The 22,897-nt window shown below is 40.7% G+C and overlaps 1 protein-coding gene across 1 annotated transcript in view; it reads right to left on the bottom strand.

Moving 5' to 3' along the window:
• The window catches only part of LOC138326172 (cytosolic carboxypeptidase-like protein 5), a 48,070-nt gene that overhangs the window by 17,453 nt on the left and 7,720 nt on the right, over positions 1–22,897 (bottom strand). The window contains exons 7-9 of the mRNA XM_069272300.1: positions 21,463–22,569; positions 3,622–3,704; positions 1,432–1,640 (exon numbers count right to left, since the gene is read on the bottom strand). Coding sequence (XP_069128401.1) covers positions 1,432–1,640; positions 3,622–3,704; positions 21,463–22,569 — 1,399 coding nt within the window. The remainder of the gene's footprint in view (positions 1–1,431; positions 1,641–3,621; positions 3,705–21,462; positions 22,570–22,897) is intronic.

The following is a 22,897-nucleotide window of genomic DNA, read 5'->3' as shown; positions in this document are numbered from 1 at the left end:
ATATAATAAAACAAAAATTGTTAAACCTTAATGCAGAAACTGAGGTTGTCATAAGTACTGTGCTTAGTGAGCAAAAAGTACTAATTGCTGTTTAAGTTTTATATTTTATATTTCAAAGTATAAATTGCTGTGGGAGCTCACAATTTAACACATGACACAACCAAGTTCAACAACATCGTCGGAAACCCATGAGTCACTGCTCTACGTAGAGTAAATGTAGAGCAGTGACTCGTGGGTTTCCGACAATGGTTCAACAATTATAGTCAGTTTTCATGACAAAACTATCAAAAATAGGCCCTGAAGCACCAATTTTAATTTTTTTTTCTTAAGGAAAAAGTGAAATCTGGCATACAAAAACTGTTTTATTCGTCACATATTACCTGTAGTATAATCAGATTTTGCATATATATTCTTTTCTTTTTTCATTCTTATTTTTCTTGGATTGCAAACCAGTAAAGCAAATGTTAAAAGTTTTTTTCATAAAGCATACAGACATAGCTGTATGTAATGAGCTAATAATGATGGATGCTAGCCCCAAAATCCAGCTCAAGTCTGAAGACTCTTTAAAACATTTATCAAAACTATAATTATTGACCTTCATTCTGATACAGTACAGAAACACTGGCTATCAGTCTTATATCGTGATAGGTAGGAATATGTACATACAAAACAACATGCAATAAAACTATATTTCATCATGCAAAACCCTAGGTATCTGGCAAGCAAATGTAAAGCAATGAATCTAATACCAGAATGCATAAATTTCTTTTCAATTCATTTTCCTTGCCATGCACCACACTGAAACAACACCTCCAACTTTCCCCCCGAAGTGAATTCATTTTCTCTTCACATATATCTATAAATATCCACTCGTATACTCTATATGATGTGACTACCCAGTAATCAATCTATCATCGTCACCAAACTATACTTTCATTGACCTCAATGTGACCTACCATATTTGCCATATTAGCGTACTTAAACAAATGTGAACAAGGGGGGAGTGGGATGCTAAAGGGAATTGAAAATGTTGTGGGTGAAGAAACTCAGCCATATTGAACTCTTTCTGTACTCCTGGCACATTACTCTGTTACAGAAAACATGCATATGCCTTTTAACCTTTGAGTCGTGATTCACATGTGAAAGGCTCACTAGTTCAAGTTATGTGGGATACTAGCTGATGTTAGAAGAATTACACATTGTAAAACTATGTTAAATCAATGGGATGGAGGGTGCTTAAACAACTTCAATTCCTTCTCCTGTAGAAGGGAGGGGGTGCAAATTACGGCAAATACAGTATAGCTACACCATCACCTTCAATCAACAGGAACTAATCTTGTTTTTACTTTCTTCCAATGTAGACACACTCGTCCTTACCACCACCACCCTAGTAAATGCTCTACCCATAGCCAGCATGAACCGAGTAATTACCTTGGCCGCCAGTCTCATCGGAGGATGGCGACTGATTAACCTTCCTCAAAGATTTGCGGCGTCTACGCCTACCAGATCTAGCTTCACTACTGGACAATTCAGCCATACCCGGCTGCCGGTGTTGTCCCTTGTTTCCTGCACTTCCCATCTTGGGACTTGGGTTTCTCCTCTTCAGGTACATGTATCGGCGACGGCGCTTTGGGGATTCGCTGTTGTATGAAATTATTTTTATGTAAAACTCAAATTTTTGATAAAATTTCTTATTCTACAGCACTTAACATTGTCAACTAGACTTCTAAATGAATATCAAGTAAACTTATCTACATTCTATAATCCTATTTATCATGAACATTGACCTCAATGTGACCTACCAATTTTCCTTATCATACTTAAACAAATGTTGAACAAGAGTATTGTCATGCTAAAGGGAATTGAAAATGGTTGTGGGGGGAAGAAACTCCTAGTCTTTTGTACTCTGAAAGGCCATTTGTTACAGTGGGTCATGATTCACATGTGAAAGGGCTCACTGAGTTCACAATGCATGATGTTTAAAAGAAAAGAATCACACAATGTATAATAACTATGTTAAATCAATGGGATGGAGGGTGCTTAAACCAACTTCAACTCCTTTTCCAGAAGAGGGGAGGGGGGGGATGCAAATTTACGGCAAATAATAGTATAGCTGCACCACACCTCCTTCAATCGAAAAGGAAAAAACTAATTTCTTTTTATACATTTACTTTCTTCAGACTGACACCTCGTTCATTACCACCACCAACCCCTAACCTAAGCACCTAGCCCCCAATGTGCCCCCATGCAACCGAGTAATTATTTTCACTTGGCCGCCAGTCTCATCGGAGAATGATGTGCGATCTGATTGACCTTCCCTCAAAGGATTTGCGGCGTCTACGCCTACCAGATCTAGCTTCACTACTGGACAATTCAAGCCATACACCGGCCTGCCAGGTGTTGTGTCCCTTGTTTCCTGCACTTCCCAAATCTTGGGACTTGGGTTTCTGCCTCTTCAGGTAACATGTATCGGCGGCCGCGCGACTCCTCTAGGCGCTTTGGGGATTCGCTGTTGTTTTTTATGAATAATCATATTTATGTAAAACATCAAATTTTTGATAAAAATTTCTTATTCAATACAGCACTTAACATTGTCAACTAGACTTCTTAATGTTAATATTCAAAGTAAACTTAAAGATCGAAATATCATTCATAAGTGTATTATGTATACAAATAATTGTCATCATAATTGGATTTTGCGTTTTTTAATCTAAATCTCATTCTCTAAAGAATTGTCCCAATTTTCTTTTAAAAACATATCTTCTTTCTTTAGTTTTTAATTTGGAAATTGTTGTATTAGCAGGTAAGTTTTTGATGGAAATGATTTACTTCCCACATTTTGTCACCAAACATTATTTTGACCGTGAATAATAAAAGGGTAAAGCCATATGTACTTTTCTAGGCAAAATCTCAAAATTTGTATTTTGGTTTATATAAATGAAAATCGAAAACAAAAAAAAAATTTGTGACTGCTGAAAATAAATGGCTATACAACTAACTACATTCCGTAATCCTATTTTATGCCAATTAGAACCATCACATTTCCTATTGATAAGTAGTCCTTACTTGTCTATTACCCACTTGTTATGTTCCCACCGGCCGTTGTATTTGTCAGCTGGTTGTGGGTCCGGGTGGTTGTGGGGAGGGGGACCCCATGTCGCCGTCCTCGTCCTGTTGGCCAAGGTTTTTGGTCCCCCCGTTGCCCCTGAGAAAGTTTAGCCCAGGGATACTGGAAACGATGGATGCTTGGCCTGCCCTTTAGAGAGGAGGGAGGGTCCTATACTGTGCCAGGACTCCTGGCACTGTGCACCATGTTATTTGTTTGTGGTAGGGTTCTGAACGCCATGTTATTTTAGGGCTGTACAGGTTACTAGGTGCGTGTGGGGTTTTTTTTTTCCCACGGGAAGATGGGCTCCCGGCACCAAAAGTCCATCCCTACTATGGAATTGGCGTGGAGAGTTTCTGATGGCAAACCTGTTCAGCATTTGCCCTTCTTCATTGGATAAAAGCTTGCAAAATGTTTGACCGTTGACCATACCGTGATCCACAGCGTCCATCCTTGGTAACCCTAGAGGGGAGGTAAATCTTGGGGAGGACTGAAAACGTCCCCCCCATTTTTACAGCCTGGTTTCACAGAGCTGTAAGGTAATGGGATTTTTTTCCCCGACTCTGGGAGGTTCCCTGACTTCCTTTGCTATTGCCAACTAAAATGTAAAACGCAAAAAACCTATTTACTTTCTGGTATAGATCAGATACCATTAAGAGATATTTTATATTACATTTTAGTTTTATCCTCCTAAAAATAACAGAGAGACAATACCGTATTTGAACACCAATAAAGCGTCCCATCCCCCTTTTTGAGGCCATCAATTTAACTGGCTCCGTTGAGTCAGATGTACAACTGACAATTAGAAATCTGGGGTGTCGGTTTCTTCTGTTTTTTGAATTTCTTTTCCAAATTGGTTATGGCCCCTTTACATTTGGCAATAATTTAATACTTATCCAGTTAATTATAACATTTATACCGTATTTAAACCCAAAAAGCACTCAAATTTTTATGGTCAATATTAAATTGTAACCTCATTTTTTTTTCAATCTTTAAACACCCATCACAGCATTTATTGGGTGTGTCAAAATACGATATATATATATAAATAATTCAATAATAAGTAAAAATTTGTTTACCTATAAATTAAATTATATTTGTACGGATACATGACAGTGACAATAGTTTTCAATTTCGTATGAAATTTTGATATGGCTTTAGCCTATAGTCTAATTAATTTTTCCCATTGGTTCTCAAGAATACAGTCTTACTAGCGTTTAAAAACGTGAATACGTAAATGGCTGTAACTTTTTCCGTCCGCCCTGGACTAAAACGACTGGTAAAGCATTCAGCCGACATCTGACCCGCATCACTTTTTCACGTCATTGTTACTCCCTGATGCGTTGGTTTCATGGTCAAAGGTGAGACCGGACAGCTGACCCACAACTGCCCCCGAGCTACTTGGCCTTATGACCGACAGGAACCCGTGACGTATTTAGATACAAAAGTTGGTTTACGTTCGGTCCACGTCCCTCGCATCTTTTGTTGTGGTACAAACAGTAGGTCTGGTAGCTGTGGACAAAAGAGGAAGTTCCTAGGACCTAAAGACCAGAAAAGTAAACTGACTGTTTGGAGAAGGCAGAAGTGACTAAACTAGGAAATTTGTCAATATGGACAAGGAGGTCATACTCAAAAATTCATATACACAAACTAGGATGTATCTTGCATATTTCCCTTCCCATTTGTTTGACTGTCATCATAACTGATAATTCATGAAACAATCATGGGAAAAATATCCATCCCTATTTATTAAGTTTGGATCTAGTGTATAATTAATGTCCGAGCTGGGTTTAACCAAATGAAATGGATTAATAATAAACAACTTTATCTATTTTACATCGATTGCCACAAAAACAAGATATGCAAATCGCTCTTTCGGATGGCCTGAATGTATGTGCATGAGGGGAGAAAACCCCATGTGATTGGACAAGGTTGCACCCTTCGACATGCTTATTGTTCTGTGCACCAACCAATCATCAATTTATTATCCCAATATTATTCTAATATTTGCACGCCTACCAATAACAGTTAGTAAAATATTATTGAAAACAGAGTAAATTCGATGGAATATTTATATCCCCAATGCTTTCTTTAATCAAAGGCCCATAACTTCTGTCAATGTAGGGGTCCAAGGAAAGTGATGCTTCTATCGAACCTTGGGCCCCCACAAGGACCCGCCCAGAGACCATTTAAACCATTTTACCAAGTTTTTTTTTATACAAAATAATATCGCATTAGAAACTTGTGAGCAGTTATTTTTGCACGGTAAACCAAGCGAACATACCAAACGGAACAGACCCCGAATTAATGTCCCCCCCCCCCCCGTTTCTGTGAAAGCAGGGGTTAAATATTACCTCAAGAAAACCATCTTACTGCACTAAACAGTAAAACATAAAAATTTTAATTCTGTTGTATACGATATAGATTCTTTATGCTCGAGCGACAGGTACCAAGCTACCTCTTCTGGTTCTGTGAGCTCTGGCCTATCGCGACGATTACAACGTGAAGACAAGAGTTTGGTTATTTCTTGTGTACAGATTCCACAGAGTTAATTACGGAGCAGGAAGGTGTCGTCCGCAAAGGTCTCAGCCTCTCGTCGTTGGTTTGTAAGATTTAGGTCGGTTATTGTTTTATGTTGTTGTTGTAACAATGTTGGAGAATAAAGAATGGAAATTAAAAACTTGTTCGGCTACATTGGTGATATCACTATGATGTATCGCATTCCATTCTTAGTTTGGCCAAAACATATATATATGTATAGATATCCGTCTATAATATCAATAGATTTTATAAATGGTCTTCTGTACACTGCTATGCCTTTTCTACAGGAAATTACATTTCCGCCTTTCCGCAAAGTATTTTGTACCTAATTAAAGATTGCCTCCACTGCCGACAGTAGCTTAAAACGAGATTCTTCATTTTCAGCTATATATGGAGATTAATCTTGAATAAATTTGTTCTAATTAACACAAAAATGATATGACTTAGTTCATTTTTGCTTTTGTGTGAAATGCTGCCATCAGTACTTCCTTACTTATACCACATCTAGTGCCATGGTATTTTTGCGGGATGACGAATAAATTTTTTCTTATTTTCTTCGTTGTGAAATTAGAAAGCTCTAACTTTCTCAATGGTTGGCTGTGGTAAGGGTAATGTTGGTTAAGCATAGCAAACTTTTGAAACGGTACAGAAAATAATTAATACTTAATTCTATATCGGCGGTGTCATTGCAGCTTCTTTAAATTTCTTCAAGCTATTATCTGGATATTACTGTAATTACCTCTAAACCTAGAGAAAGTGTGCTACGTCTATTGGCATTTCTGATGGTGATAAAACTTTAATTATGGTTACCTCAACTGTTTTTTGAGAAAGAAAGGGACTGGGAGGGATTCCTAGGGTTTCGTGGTCCTCCACGCATGCCTCTTAAAGTAGCGTTTTACGCTCTCTCGGGACAACCTTGTACAATGTTCATCTCTGACACAGGTTAAAGCCTGGGACCAGGGGTTGGAAATCTGTGTAATCCAGGGCAGCAGATAGACACGAGCGCCGTAGAGCCCGACCTAACAAACAATGTCATTATTACAACACTTACATATTTACTGTAGAACTTGTATTATGTTGCTGCTATAGTTGTAATTTTGCCACAGGTTCTTTTTGGGGCTGGAACAAATGTTGAAAAAAAAAATCTCCCTATCTGTATTATTTGATTCATTCCAATTTCGTTTTGAAAAAAAACATTGTCAATGGTTGTCAGCATTAAAATCAATGTATGGGTAGAGGGACAATTTTTCTACTGCCGAATAAATTACAGTTATTGCCACACAAGAGTTTAGTGCTAAATAGCCGACGAACAATGACAAAACCTTAAACAATGGAAATCACTTTCATATCTTTTCTATTAGTTTCATTTTAATTAGGAATCTTTATACATTTTATCAGTCGGTTCAATTATATTTATCAATAGAACTGTTCATAATAAATTATCATATTATACACGAAATATCACATACAACTATTACTTTATAAGGATAATTACCTGTTAACACTTTGACACATTAATATGCATAAATTGTAAATTTTGAAAAAATGCTTACTCATAGTTGTGCGCACCTCCTAAAAGTGTTGCCTGTGTGTATCTGGGAGGGTAAGGGCCGCCATTGGGGGTACGGCGTTGCTCTGCCGTCGTCTCCGGTTCCGCTGGCTATAGGGACCAGGGATTTTACACATCAGACCCGGTGTTTATAGTTTCAATCACACACGTATATACTGAAATTAGACAACACAAAGGAGATAATGTTAGTTAGAATCAAAATACATCACTGAAACTTCAAATAGTCAATCTCAATATTAGCACTCCAAAATTTTTACTCTACTATAACACTTCAATGTATCACTCCTACATCATTAAACCTTTCAAATATTTGTTCGAAGTCAAAGTCTTTTTAACCCATTGATTTAAATAAATAAGCGATTTTTGCGATCAAGTATAATATAAATTATAGTTATTGGAAGAAGGAAATGAATGAGAATATCAATGTTTATTTCCCTTGAATGTCGGTAGGCTATTACTCTTCAAATTTTATGTCCACCGAAAAGAGGCAAATGAAAACTTGTGAAAACTTGTTTCCATACATGTTGATATAGACCAATGCCAAAGTCACATTTAGAATTATCCGCCACATACAAAGGGCCATTAACTACTGCAAAATACGCCTGAATTGCTTTTTTAAAGCTGACTGAGCCCTAAATGGGTTAACTAAATGGAATACATTTATTGAACTACCAGATGGGTTGGTATTTTTATAGTTGTTATGAAAAGCTGCTCCCCCACCAAAGTCATGCCTTGCCCTAACCATATAGCAACTGCTGAAAAACGATCATAAAGGCCTGCATTCAGATTATTGTTCAAACGGGTCTTTTCCAAATACCCTTATTTTGAAAACAATATCAATTTGAAATACAATACAGGAAGTTAACATTTATTTAAAACCATAAATGATTATCATGGCGAAGTGAGCTAGTATAAAAAACACTGTTATAAGTACCTGTGTATGCTGCCCAGAGCTTTGTATATAGCCACCCTTCCCACTGCCCTCCTTCGGACATGGCCGTCCTCTCTTTATCTTGGTTTTGTATACATGTTTCCGCTTCCACTGAAAATTACAGACCGTGTGAAATCAAATGGGCCGGTGTTCAAGGAATATCAGCTTTGAAACAGCATTATTGTCTACCGGAAAGCAATTATTATCAAGATTTACTCAATTAAGTGACATCTCATTATAACTTCAGCGATAAGATGGAATTTCCCCCAAAATATTTACGCATGTCATGGAGCTTATTCTTTTATTCTATAATTACCATATTAATAACAATTGTGTTTTGCGTCTTTAGTTTCTAAGTGACATTGACATACTAGTAACATATATTGAGCCGTACAAACCCTAGTTTATGGTCACATAAGTAGCATTCCATCTGAATTTCGACGAGTATAATCCACAATCTTCCCTATGATCCACATTGTACCCTCTGATCACAACCCTTCCCATATTGATCAATGTGATATCACAACCCTCCCTATGATCACATGTGTTATCACAACCCTCCCTATGATCACACGTGTATCACAACCCTCCCCTATGAATCACATGTGTATCACAACCCTCCCTCTATGATAACATTGTGTATCACAACCCATCCCTATGATCACAGGTGTATCACAACCATCCCTATGATCACATGTGTATCACAAAACCCTCCCTATGATCACATGTGTATCACAAAACCTCCCCTGATGAATCACATGTGTATCATAACCCTCCCTATGATCACATGTGTATCACAACCTCCCTATGATCACATTCGTGGTATCACAAACCCTCCCTATGATCCCCACAACCCTATGATCACATGTGTATCACAATCCCTCACTCTTTGATCTCTACATGTGTATCACCAACCCTCCCTATGATCACATATGTATCAATAGCACTTCCCTCATGTTCACATGTGTATCACAAACCCTCCCTATGAATGATCACATGTCGTATCAACAACTCTCCTAATGATCACATGTGTATCACAAAACCCTCCCTATGATTCACATGTGTATCACAAAACCATCCCTTTGTTAACTCATGTGTATCACATCCCTCCCTATGATCTAACATGTGTATTCACAACCCTACTCCCTATGATCACACATGTATATCACAACCCTCCCTATGATTCACATGTGTATCCACAACCCTCCCTTTGATAACATGTGTATCCACAAATCCATCCCTATGATCATATTCGTGTACTCACATAACCCTCCCTATGATCAACATGTGTATCACAACTCTCCCTATGATCACATGTGTATCACAACCCTCCTATATGATCACAATGTGTATCACAACCCTCCCTATGATCACATGTGTCATACACAACCCCTCCCTATGATTCACATGTGTAATCACAACCCTCCCTATGATCACACAGCCATGTTCAATGTTTCACATACCCTCCCTTATGATCACATGTGTCATGTGTTTACAACCCTCCCTTATGATCACTTGTGTTTCACAACCCTCCCTTTGATCACATGTTGTATCATAACCCTCCCTATGATCACAAGTGTATCACAACCCTCCCTATTGATCACATGTGTATCACAAAACTCTCCACTATGATCCACATGTGTATCACAACCCTCCTTATGATCACATGTGTATCACAACCCATCCATGATGATCACACCAATGTATCACAATCACCCTCCCTATGATCACATGTGTGTATCACAACCCTCCCTATGATCAACATGTGTATCACAACCCTCCCTATGATCACATGTGTATCACAACCCTCTCCTATGATCACATGTGTATAAATCACAACCCTCCCTATGATCATATGTGTATCACAACCTCCCTTTGATCACATGTGTATCACAACCCTCCCTATGATCACCAACGTGTATCACAACCCTCCCGATGATCACATGTGTATCACAACCCTCCCTATGATCACATGTGTATCACAACTCTCTCCCTATGATCACACGTGTATTCACAACCCTCCCTATGATCACATCGTGTGTATCACAACCCTCCTAATGATCACATGTGTATCACACAACCCTCCCCTATGATCACACTTGTATCACAAACCCTCCCTATGAATCACATGTGTATCACAACCCTCCCTTCATGATCACCATGTGTATCACAACCCTCCTATGATCACATGTGTATCACAACCCTCCCTATGATCTACATGTGTATCACAACTTCTCCCTAATGATCACATGTGTCATCACAACCCTCCCTATGATGATCACATGTGTATCACACATGTTTCACACCCCTTCCACTGATGATCACATGTGTATCACAACCCCTCCCTATGATCACATGTGTATCACAACCCCTCCCTATGATCACATGTGTATCACAACCCTCCCTGGATGATCACATGTGTATCACAACCCTCCCTATGGATCACAAGTGTATCACAACCCTCCCTATGATCACATGTGTATCACAACCCTCCCTATGATCACATGTGTATCACAACCCTCCCTATGATCACATGTGTATCACAACTCTCCCTATGATCACATGTGTATCACAACACTCCCTATGATCACAGGTGTATCACAACCCTCCCTATGATCATATGTGTATCACAACCCTCCTACTATGATCAACATGTGTTTCCAAAACCCATCCCTAAGTTGATCAATGATACCCTCCCTGATGATCGTGTATCACAACCCTCCCTATGATCACCATGTGTGTATCCTCAGCCCTCGCTATGATACACATGGTGTATCACAACCCTCCCTATGATCACAGGTCACAACCCTACCTATTGTGTATCACAACCCTCACTATGATCACATGTGTATCACAACAATCCCTTATGATCACATGTGTATCACAACCATCCCTATGATCACTGTGTCTATCACATCCCTACCTATGATACATTTGTATCACAACCATCCTTGTATCACAACCCTCCCTATGATCACATGTGTATCACAACCCCCCCACAGCCCTCCCTATGATCACATGTGTATCACAACCCTCCCTATGATCACAGTGTTATCACAGCCTCTCCCTATGTATCACACATGTGGATCACAACCCTCCCGTTTGATGACATGTGTATCACAATCCCTCCCTTATGGTGATCACATGTATATCACAACCCTCCCTATGATCACATGTGTATCACAACCCTCCCTATGATCACACATGTATCACAACCCTCCCTTTTAGATCAACACTGTTGTATCACAACCCTCCTATGATCACATGTGTATCAAATGGGTATTTCACAACCTCCCTATGATAACTCATGTGTATCACAAACACTCCTTCAATGTTCACATGTGTATACACCTCCCTATCCTAAAGATCACATGTGTATCACAACCCTCCCTATGATTACTACATGTAGTATCACAACCCTCCCTATGATTATACGCCGATTCGTATCGAACCCCTCCCTATGATCACATGTGTATCCACAACCCTCCCTATGATCACACGTGTTTATCACAACTATATTCCACAACCACCTCCCTATGATCACATGTGTATCACAACCCTCCCTATGATCAACATGTGTATCACAACCTCCCTTTGATGATCACATGTGTATCACAACTCCTCACCCTATGATCAATGTGTATCTCACCCTCCCTATGTCACATGTGTATCACAACCCTCCCTATGATCACATGTGTATCACAACCCTCCCTATGATCACATGTGTATCACAACCCTCCCTATGATACACGTGTATCACAACCCTCCCTATGATCACATGTGTATCACAACCCTCTCCTATGATCACATGTGTATCACAAACCCTCCCTATGATCACATGTGTATCACAACCCTCCCTCAATGATCACATGTGTATCACAACCTCATCCCTATGTGATCACAATGTGTATCACAACCCTCCCTACGCATGATCACATGTATATCACAACCTCCCTATGATCACATATGTGTATCACAACCCTCCCTATGATCACATGTGTATCTCAACCCTCCCTATGATTAACAACCCTCTATGTGTATCACAACCACTCCCTTTGATCACATGTGTATCACATCCCTCCCTTTGATCACATGTGTGTATCACAACCCTCCCTATGATCACATGTGTATCACACAACCCTCCCTATGATCACATGTGTATCACAACCTCCTATGATCATCATCGTGTATCACAACCCTCCCTATGATCACATGTGTATATCACAAACCCTCCCTATGATCACATGTGTATTCACAACCCTCCCTATGATCATACATGTGTATCACAACCCTCCCTATGATCATCATGTGTATCACAACCCCCTCCCTATGATCATCATGTGTATCACATACCCTCCCTATGATCACACGTTGTATATCAACTAACTTCTCCCTATGATCACAATGTATATCACATCCACTCTCCTGATGATCACATGTATATCACAACCCTCCCTATAAATGATCACATGTATATCACAAACCCTCCTAGTATGATTCACATGTGTATCCACAACCCTCCCTATGAATCACATGTGTATCAAACAACCCTCCCTATGATTCACATGTATATCACAACCCTCCCTATGATCACATGTGTATCACAACCTTCCCCTATGATCACATGTGTATCACAACCCTCCCTATGAACACATGTGTATCACAACCCTCCCTATGATCACATGTATATCACAACCCTTCCCTATGATCACACGTGTATCACAACCTCCCTATGATCACATGTGTATCACAACCCTCCCTATGATCACATGTGTATCACAACCCTCCCTATGATCCTACATCGGTATATCACTACCTACTCCCTATGATCTACACTGTGTATCACAACCCTCCCTCACATGCGTTGATCACATGTGTATCACAACCCTCCCTATGATAACATGTGTATCACACACCCTCCCTTGATCACATGGTGTATGCACAACCCTCCCCTATGATCACATGTGTATTCACAACCACTCCCTATTGATCACATGTGATATCACAAACCCTCCCTATGATCACATGTGTATCACAACCCTCCCTATGATCACATGTGTATCAAAACCCTCCCTTTGAAATGAATCACTTGTGTATCACAACCCTCCCTATGATCACATGTGTATCACAACACACTCCCTATGATCACATGTGTATCACAAACTCTCCCTAATGATCACATGTGTATCACAACCCATCCCTATGATCACATGTGTATCACAACCCCTCCCTCATCGATCACATGTGTATCACAACCCTCCCTATGATAACACACATGTATATCACAACCCATCCCTATGATCACATGTGTATCACAACCCTCCTATGATTCACATGTGTTATCACAACCCTCCCTATGATCACATGTGTATCCACAACCCATCCCTATGATACACATGTGTATCACAACCCTCCCTGCATGATCACATTGTGTATCATCAACCCTCCCTAGATGATCACATGTGTATCACAACCCTCCCTATGATATACATGTATCACAACCCTCCCCTTTGATAACACAAATGTATCACAACCCTCCCTATGATCACATGTGTATCTCAAACCCTCCTTATGATCACAATGAATCACAACCCCTCCCTATGAATGAACACATGTATATCACAACACTCCCTATGATAAACACATGTATTCACAACTCTCCCTATGATCACTTGTGATATCACAACCCTCCCATATGATCACATGTGTATCACAACTCCTCCCTATGATCACATGTGTATCACAACCCTCCCATATGGATCAAACACTTGATCACAACCCTTCCCTTTGATCACATGTATCACACAACCCTCCCCTATGATAACACATGTATCACAACCCTCCCTATGTATCACATGTGTATCACAACCCTCCCTTTGATGATCACATGTGTAATCACAAACCTCCCTATGAAAACACATGTATATCACAACCCTCCCTATGATCACATGTGTAATATCACAACCCTCCCTATCGATAACATTGTGATATCACAACCCTCCTTTGATGTATATCACAACCCTCCCTATGATCACATGTGTATCACAACCCTCCCTATGATCACACGTGTATCACAACCCTCCCTATGGGATAACACATGTATCACAACCATCCCTTTGATACACTGTATCACAACCCTCCTATGATCACACATATATCACAACCCTCCCTATGATAACATGTGTATCACAACCCTCCCTTTGATAACACATGTATATCACAACCCTCCCTATGATCACATGTATATCACAAACCACTCCCATGATCATCATCATGTATATCACAACCCTTCCTATGATCACATGTGTATTCAGACACCCTCCCTATGATCACATGTGTAAATCACAAACCCTCGCCTATGATGATTCACAGTGTATCACAACCTCTCCTATGATCACATGTGTATCACAACCCTCCTAAGATCACATGATAACACCTACATGTATATCACAACCCTCCCTATGATCACATGTGTATCACAACCCTCCCTATGATCACATGTTGTATCACAACTCTCCCTATGATATCACATGTAGTATCACAACCCCCTCCCTATGATCCACACGTGTATCACAACCCTCCCCTATGATAACACATGTATCACAACCCTCCCTTTGAAAACAGTTGTATCACAACCTCTCCCTTATGATCACATGTGTATCACAACCCTCCCTATGATCACACGATGTATCACAACCTCTCCCTATGATCACACATGTGTATCACAACCCTCTCCTATGATCCACATGTGTACTTTCACAACCCTCCCTATGATGGATAACATGTATAATCACAACCCTCCCTATGAATCACAACGGTGTATCACAACCCCTCCCTATGATCACATTTCACTTGTGTATCACAACCCTCCCTATGATAACACATGTATATCACAACCCTCCTCTATGATCACACGTGTATCACAACCCTCCCCTATTATCACACATGTATCACAACCCCTCCCTATGAATCACAGTTTGTATCACAACCCTCCGCCTTTGATGATCACAAGGTGTATCACAACCCTCCCTATGATACACACCTGTATCACAACCCTCCCCTAATGATCACATGTATATCACAACCCTCCCTTTGATAAAACACATGTATCACAACCCTCTCTATGAATGATCACAGTGTGTATCAACAACCCTCCCTATGAATGATCACACTGTGTATCACAAAACCCTCCCTATGATCACATGTGTATCACAACCCTCCCTATGATCACATGTGTATCATAACCCTCCCTAAGATCACATGTGTATCACAAAACCCTCCCTAATGATGAACACATGTATATCACACCTCTCCCTATGAATGATCACATGTGTATCAACAACCCTCCCTATGATCACATGTGTATCACAACCCTCCCTATGATCACATGTGTATCACAACCCTCCCTATGAATGATCACATGTGTATCACAACCCTCCCTATAAATGACACATGTGTATCACAAACCCTCCCTATGATCACATGTGTATCACAACCCTCCCTCATGATCACATGTGTATCACAACCCTCCCCATGATCACAACCCTCCCTATGTGTTGATCACAACCCTCCCTATGATCACATGTATATCACAACCCTCCCCATATGATCACATGTGATCACAATATCACAACCCTCCCTATGATCACATGTGTATCAAACACGAACCCTCCCTATGATCACATGTTGTATCACAACCCTCCCTATGATCACATGTGTATCACAACCCTCCCTATGATCACATGTGTATCACAGTAACCCTCCTATGATCACATGTGTATCACAACCCTCCCTATGAACACATGTGTATCACAACCCTCCCTATGATCACACATGTACTATCACAACCCTCCCTATGATCACATGTGTATCACAACCCTCCCTATATCACATTGATCACATGTGTATCACAACCCTCCCTATGATCACACGTGTATCACAACCCTCCCTATGATATATCAATGTGTATCACAACCCTCCCTATGATCACATGTGTATCACAACCCTCCCCGTGATGATCACATGTGTATCACAAACCCTCCCTATGATCACATGTGTATCACACAACCCTCCCTATGATCACACGTGTATAACACAACCCTCCCTATGATCACATGTATATCACAACCCTCCCTACTGATCACATGTGTATCACAACCCTCCTTGATCACAGATGAGTATCACATCCCTAGTTGATCAACATGTTGTAATCACAACCCTCCCTATGATAACATGTTGTATCACAACCCTCCCTATGATCACATGTGTGATAACACGTATATCACAACCCTCCCTATGATCACCATGTGTATCACAACCCTCTACCCATATGATAACATGTTGTATCACAAACCCTCCCTATGATCACATAGTGTATCACAACCCTCCCCCTATGATCACATGTGTATCACAACCCTCCCTATGATCACAAACATATATCACAACCCTCCCCTATGATCACACATGTATATCACAACCCTCCCTATGATCACATGTGTAATCACAACCCATCCCTATGATTAACGTGTAATCACAACCCTCCCCTATGATCACATGTGTAATCACAACCCTCCCTTTGATAACACATGTGTATCACAACCCTCCCCTAATCAGTATGATCACATGTGTATCACACAACCCTCCCTATGATCACATGTGTATCACAACCCTCCCTATGATAACAATGTGTATCACAACCCTCCCTATGATCACACTTGTATAATCACAACACCCTCATCCACTATGTATCGCACCCTTTTGTAATCACGTATATCACAACCCTCCCCTATGATCACATGTGTATCACAACCCTCACTATGATCACACATATGTATCACAACCCATCCCACATGATACACATGTGTATCACAACCCTCCCTATGATCACACGTGTATCACAACCCTCCCTATTGATCACATGTGTAGGTCACAACCTCTCCTATGATCACATGAGTCACAACACTCCATGTGATCACATGTGTATCACAAACCCTCCCTATGATCACACATGTATATCACAACCCTCCCTATGATCACATGTGTATCACAACCCTCCCTATCCTCATGTGTATCACATGTGTATCACAACCCTCCCTATGATCACATGTGTATCACAACCCTCCCTATGATCACATGTATATCACAACCCTCCCTATGATCACATGTATCACAACCCTCCCTATGATCACATGTGTATATCACAACCCTCCCCTATGATCACATGTGTATCACAACCCTCCCTATGATCACATGTGTATCACAACCCTCCCTATGATCACATGTGTATCACAACCCTCCCTATGATCACATGTGTATCACAACCTCCCTATGATACACATGTGTATCACCCTCCCTTATGAACAATCACCTCCCCTATGATCACATGTGTATTTATCACAACCCTCCCTATGATCACATGTATATCACAACCCTCCCTATGATCACATGTGTATCACAACCCTCCCTTTATAATGAACACATGTAAATCACCAACCCTCCCTATGATCACATGTGTATCACAACCCTCCCTATGATCACATGTGTATCACAACCCTCCCTATGATCACATGTATATCACAACCCTCCCTATGATCACATGTGTATCACAACCCTCCCTATGATCACATGTGTATCACAACCCTCCCTATGATCACATGTGTATCACAACCCTCCCTATGATCACATGTGTATCACAACCCTCCCTATGATCACATGTATATCACATGTATATCACATGTGTATCACAACCCTCCCTATGATCACATGTGTGTATCACAACCCTCCCTATGATCACATGTGTATCACAACCCTCCCTATGATCACATGTGTATCACAACCCTCCCTATGATCACATGTGTATCACAACCCTCCCTATGATCACATGTGTATCACAACCCTCCCTATGATCACATGTGTATCACAACCCTCCCTATGATCACATGTGTATCACAACCCTCCCTATGATCACATGTGTATCACAACCCTCCCTATGATCACATGTGTATCACAACCCTCCCTATGATCACATGTATATCAAATGTGTATCACAGCCCTCCATATGATCACATGTGTATATCACAACCCTCCCTATGATCACATGTGTATCACAACCCTCCCTATGATCACATGTGTATCACAACCCTCCCTATGATCACATGTGTATCACAACCCTCCTCCTATGATCACATGTGTATCACAACCCTCCCTATGATCACATGTGTATCACAACCCTCCCTATGATCACACGTGTATCACAACCCTCCCTATGATCACATGTGTATCACAACCCTCCCTATGATAACACGTATATCACAACTCTCCCTATGATCACATGTGTATCACAACCCTCCCTATGATCACATGTGTATCACAACCCTCCCTATGATCACATGTGTATCACAACCCTCCCTATGATCACATGTGTATCACAACCCTCCCTATGATCACATGTGTATCACAACCCTCCCTATGATAACATGTGTATCACAACCCTCCCTATGATCACATGTGTATCACAACCCTCCCTTTGATAACACGTATATCACAACTCTCCCTATGATCACACGTGTATCACAACACTCCCTATGATCACATGTGTATCACAACCCTCCCTATGATCACATGTGTATCACAACTCTCCCTATGATCACATGTGTATCACAACCCTCCCTATGATCACATGTGTATCACAACCCTCCCTTTGATAATCACATGTATATCACAACCCTCCCTATGATAACACATGTGTATCACAACCCTCCCTATGATCACATGTGTATCACAACCCTCCCTATGATAACACATGTATCACAACCCTCCCTATGATAACACACACGTGTATATCACAACACACCTCCCTATGATCACATGTGTATCACAACCCTCCCTATGATCACATGTGTATATCACAACCCTCCCTATGATCACATGTGTATCACAACCCTCCCTATGATCACATGTGTATCACAACCCTCCCTATGATCACATGTGTATCACAACCCTCCCTATGATCACATGTGTATCACAACCCTCCCTATGATCACATGTATATCACAACCCTCCCTATGATCACATGTGTATCACAACCCTCCCTATGATCACATGTGTATCACAACCCTCCCTATGATCACATGTGTATCACAACCCTCCCTATGATCACATGTGTATCACAACCCTCCCTATGATCACATGTGTATCACAACCCTCCCTATGATCACATGTGTATCACAACCCTCCCTATGATCACATGTATATCACAACTCTCCCTATGATCACATGTGTATCACAACCCTCCCTATAAATGATCACATGTATATCACAACCCTCCCTATGATCACATGTGTATCACAACTCTCCCTATATTGATCACATGATCACAACCCTGTGTATCACAACCCTCCCTATGATCACATGTGTATCACAACCCTCCCTATGATCACATGTGTATCACAACCCTCCCTATGATCACATGTGTATCACAACCCTCCCTATGACTCACTATGATCACATGTGTATCACAACCCTCCCTATGATCACATGTATATCACAACCCTCCCTATGATCACATGTATATCACAACCCTCCCTATAAATGATCACATGTATATCACAACCCTCCCTATGATCACATGTGTATCACAACCCTCCCTATGATCACATGTGTATCACAACCCTCCCTATGATCACATGTGTATCACAACCCTCCCTATGATCACACGTGTATCACAACCCTCCCTATGATCACATGTGTATCACAACCCTCCCTATGATCACATGTGTATCACAACCCTCCCTATGATCACACGTGTATCACAACCCTCCCTATGATCACATGTGTATCACAACCCTCCCTATGATCACATGTGTATCACAACCCTCCCTATGATCACATGTGTATCACAACCCTCCCTATGATCACATGTGTATCACAACCCTCCCTATGATCACATGTGTATCACAACCCTCCCTATGATCACACATGTGTATCACAACTCTCCCTATGATCACATGTGTATCACAACCCTCCCTATGATCACATGTGTATCACAACCCTCCCTATGATCACATGTGTATCACAACCCTCCCTATGATCACATGTGTATCACAACTCTCCCTATGATCACACGTGTACACAACACTCCATGTGATCACATGTGTATCACAACTCTCCCTATGATCACATGTGTATCACAACCCTCCCTATGATCACATGTGTATCACAACCCTCCCTATGATCACATGTGTATCACAACCCTCCCTATGATCACATGTGTATCACAACCCTCCCTATGATCACATGTGTATCACAACCCTCCCTATGATCACATGTGTATCACAACCCTCCCTATGATCACATGTGTATCACAACCCTCCCTATGATCACATGTGTATCACAACCCTCCCTATGATCACATGTGTATCACAACCCTCCCTATGATCACATGTGTATCACAACCCTCCCTATGATAACATGTGTATCACAACCCTCCCTATGATCACATGTGTATCACAACCCTCCCTATGATCACATGTGTATCACAACCCTCCCTATGATCACATGTGTATCACAACCCTCCCTATGATCACACATGTATCACAACCCTCCCTATGATCACATGTGTATCACAACCCTCCCTATGATCACATGTGTATCACAACCCTCCCTATGATCACATGTGTATCACAACCCTCCCTATGATCACATGTGTATCACAACCCTCCCTATGATAACACATGTATCACACAACCCTCCCTATGATCACACGTGTATCACAACCCTCCCTATGATCACATGTGTATCACAACCCTCCCTATGATCACATGTGTATCACAACCCTCCCTATGATCACATGTGTATCACAACCCTCCCTATGATCACATGTGTATCACAACCCTCCCTATGATCACATGTGTATCACAACCCTCCCTATGATCACACATGTATCACAACCCTCCCTATGATCACATGTGTATCACAACCCTCCCTATGATAACACATGTATCACAACCCTCCCTATGATCACATGTGTATCACAACCCTCCCTATGATCACATGTGTATCACAACCCTCCCTATGATCACACGTGTATCACAACCCTCCCTATGATCATATGTATTACTCAAACCTTAGTATCATGACATACATATTTTACAACCTTATCTCTGATTAAATTTTTTCAATCAACACAAACAAATAATCAAATTATATATCCAAGTCTTTGGCCTTTTAAACAAAGCTAGCGCAACCAATTAGATCTGATATTAGACCCAGATTAATAAATATAGGTGATAATCACATCAACTGTAGTGTTCTTACCTGAGTATCTTCATTTTCAAAATAATTCCCATAGATGAAGCATCCTCTTTTAGAGGCATGACCGTGTAAGTCAACATAAAAGGCAATACCACTTTCCTGAGGAGGAATTTCTCGTAAACAAGGAGAAGAAAGATGCGGAGAGTTTGTACGGGTCATCATTGCCGGCGTGAAGTCACCCTCGTCCTCCGAACCCTCATTACCCAGATGTTCGGTGTTAGGATCCTCGTTGTCTGAGTCATTTAATCCTACACTCATTGTCAACATACTCATGTGAGATAACTTCCCACGACAGTTGTCGTCGGACATGTTTAACTCGGAGAGTCGCAGCCTCAGTTCACTGTCAACTGTTCTGCGGTCTTGAATTGTAGCATTACTAAGTATACTACTACATGAAGAAGAGGCACGACCATGATCGTCCACAGATATATCGGCAGGCACAGTATTATCTCCATACAGGGACGTATCCGTCCCATCTAGGCCAGCCAGATTAAGCTTTTCTACTTTCATTTTAGGAGGCAATAAGCCACCATCATGATTTTCAGTCACCCAAGAATTTTCCTTAGTCTGAAGAGAATTTTCAACACTAGAACGTCCGCCATTTAGAACACTGTGATTGTTGTTAGTATTATAATCCCCCTTGGATTTAGCACCAGAAGTTGTTTGCGAGTCCCCTTGACTGTGTTCCTCCTTCGGAGGCCGTTTCGAGTGTTTCGCAGACGGGGGTGAATATTTCGGAATATCCGGACTAGAAGACACAATGTAAGACCCTGGGAATGTTACTTTAATGTCTAATTTATCACCTTCCTTAATTACGCGATTTTTTATATGATGATACACTAAAATACTCTTTGATGCATAAATGGATGGGTGAAGGTTGATGTCGGGGTCGAGATAAAGTCTATTGAGGTTCACACCGCGCTGATCTGTCCGGTAGTGTCCCCTCTGTACTCCATCGGGATTCAACAGCGGAATCATTTTAAAAACAAACTGCTTGCGAAGGGCTTTGGCACGTGGGTCATTTTCTCTTAAAATCAGGTCAAGGAAACCGTTAAAAACGTAACTGGCAGGAGTTTCTCCTGGATGCACTCTGCTACTTAACAGGTATACCTGTACAAACGAGATATTAATACTGTTTAAAAATTTTTATGTGAATGTTCTATACTGCTTTACAGGTTTTCCTGTACAAATACAAACTAAATAAGAAAACACCAACTTACATAGCACAATGTTATTATTAATATTATTAAATAGCACAATGTTATTATTATTATTATTATCACATCCTATTAACAGCCAGATTCATTTAAGAATGAGCCAGGTTTGAGAGGTGGAGAAAAACTGGAGTACCCAGAGAAATCACAGCATATTGTAATGTTATCTGTTATCAGTTCCCAAAATAAGTTTCAGTTATATTTACTATGAAAATTGACATTTT

Source organism: Argopecten irradians, chromosome 6 (assembly GCF_041381155.1).
Source record: "Argopecten irradians isolate NY chromosome 6, Ai_NY, whole genome shotgun sequence".
Lineage (NCBI taxonomy): Eukaryota > Metazoa > Mollusca > Bivalvia > Pectinida > Pectinidae > Argopecten > Argopecten irradians.
This window is presented reverse-complemented; position numbering and strand designations above follow the sequence as displayed.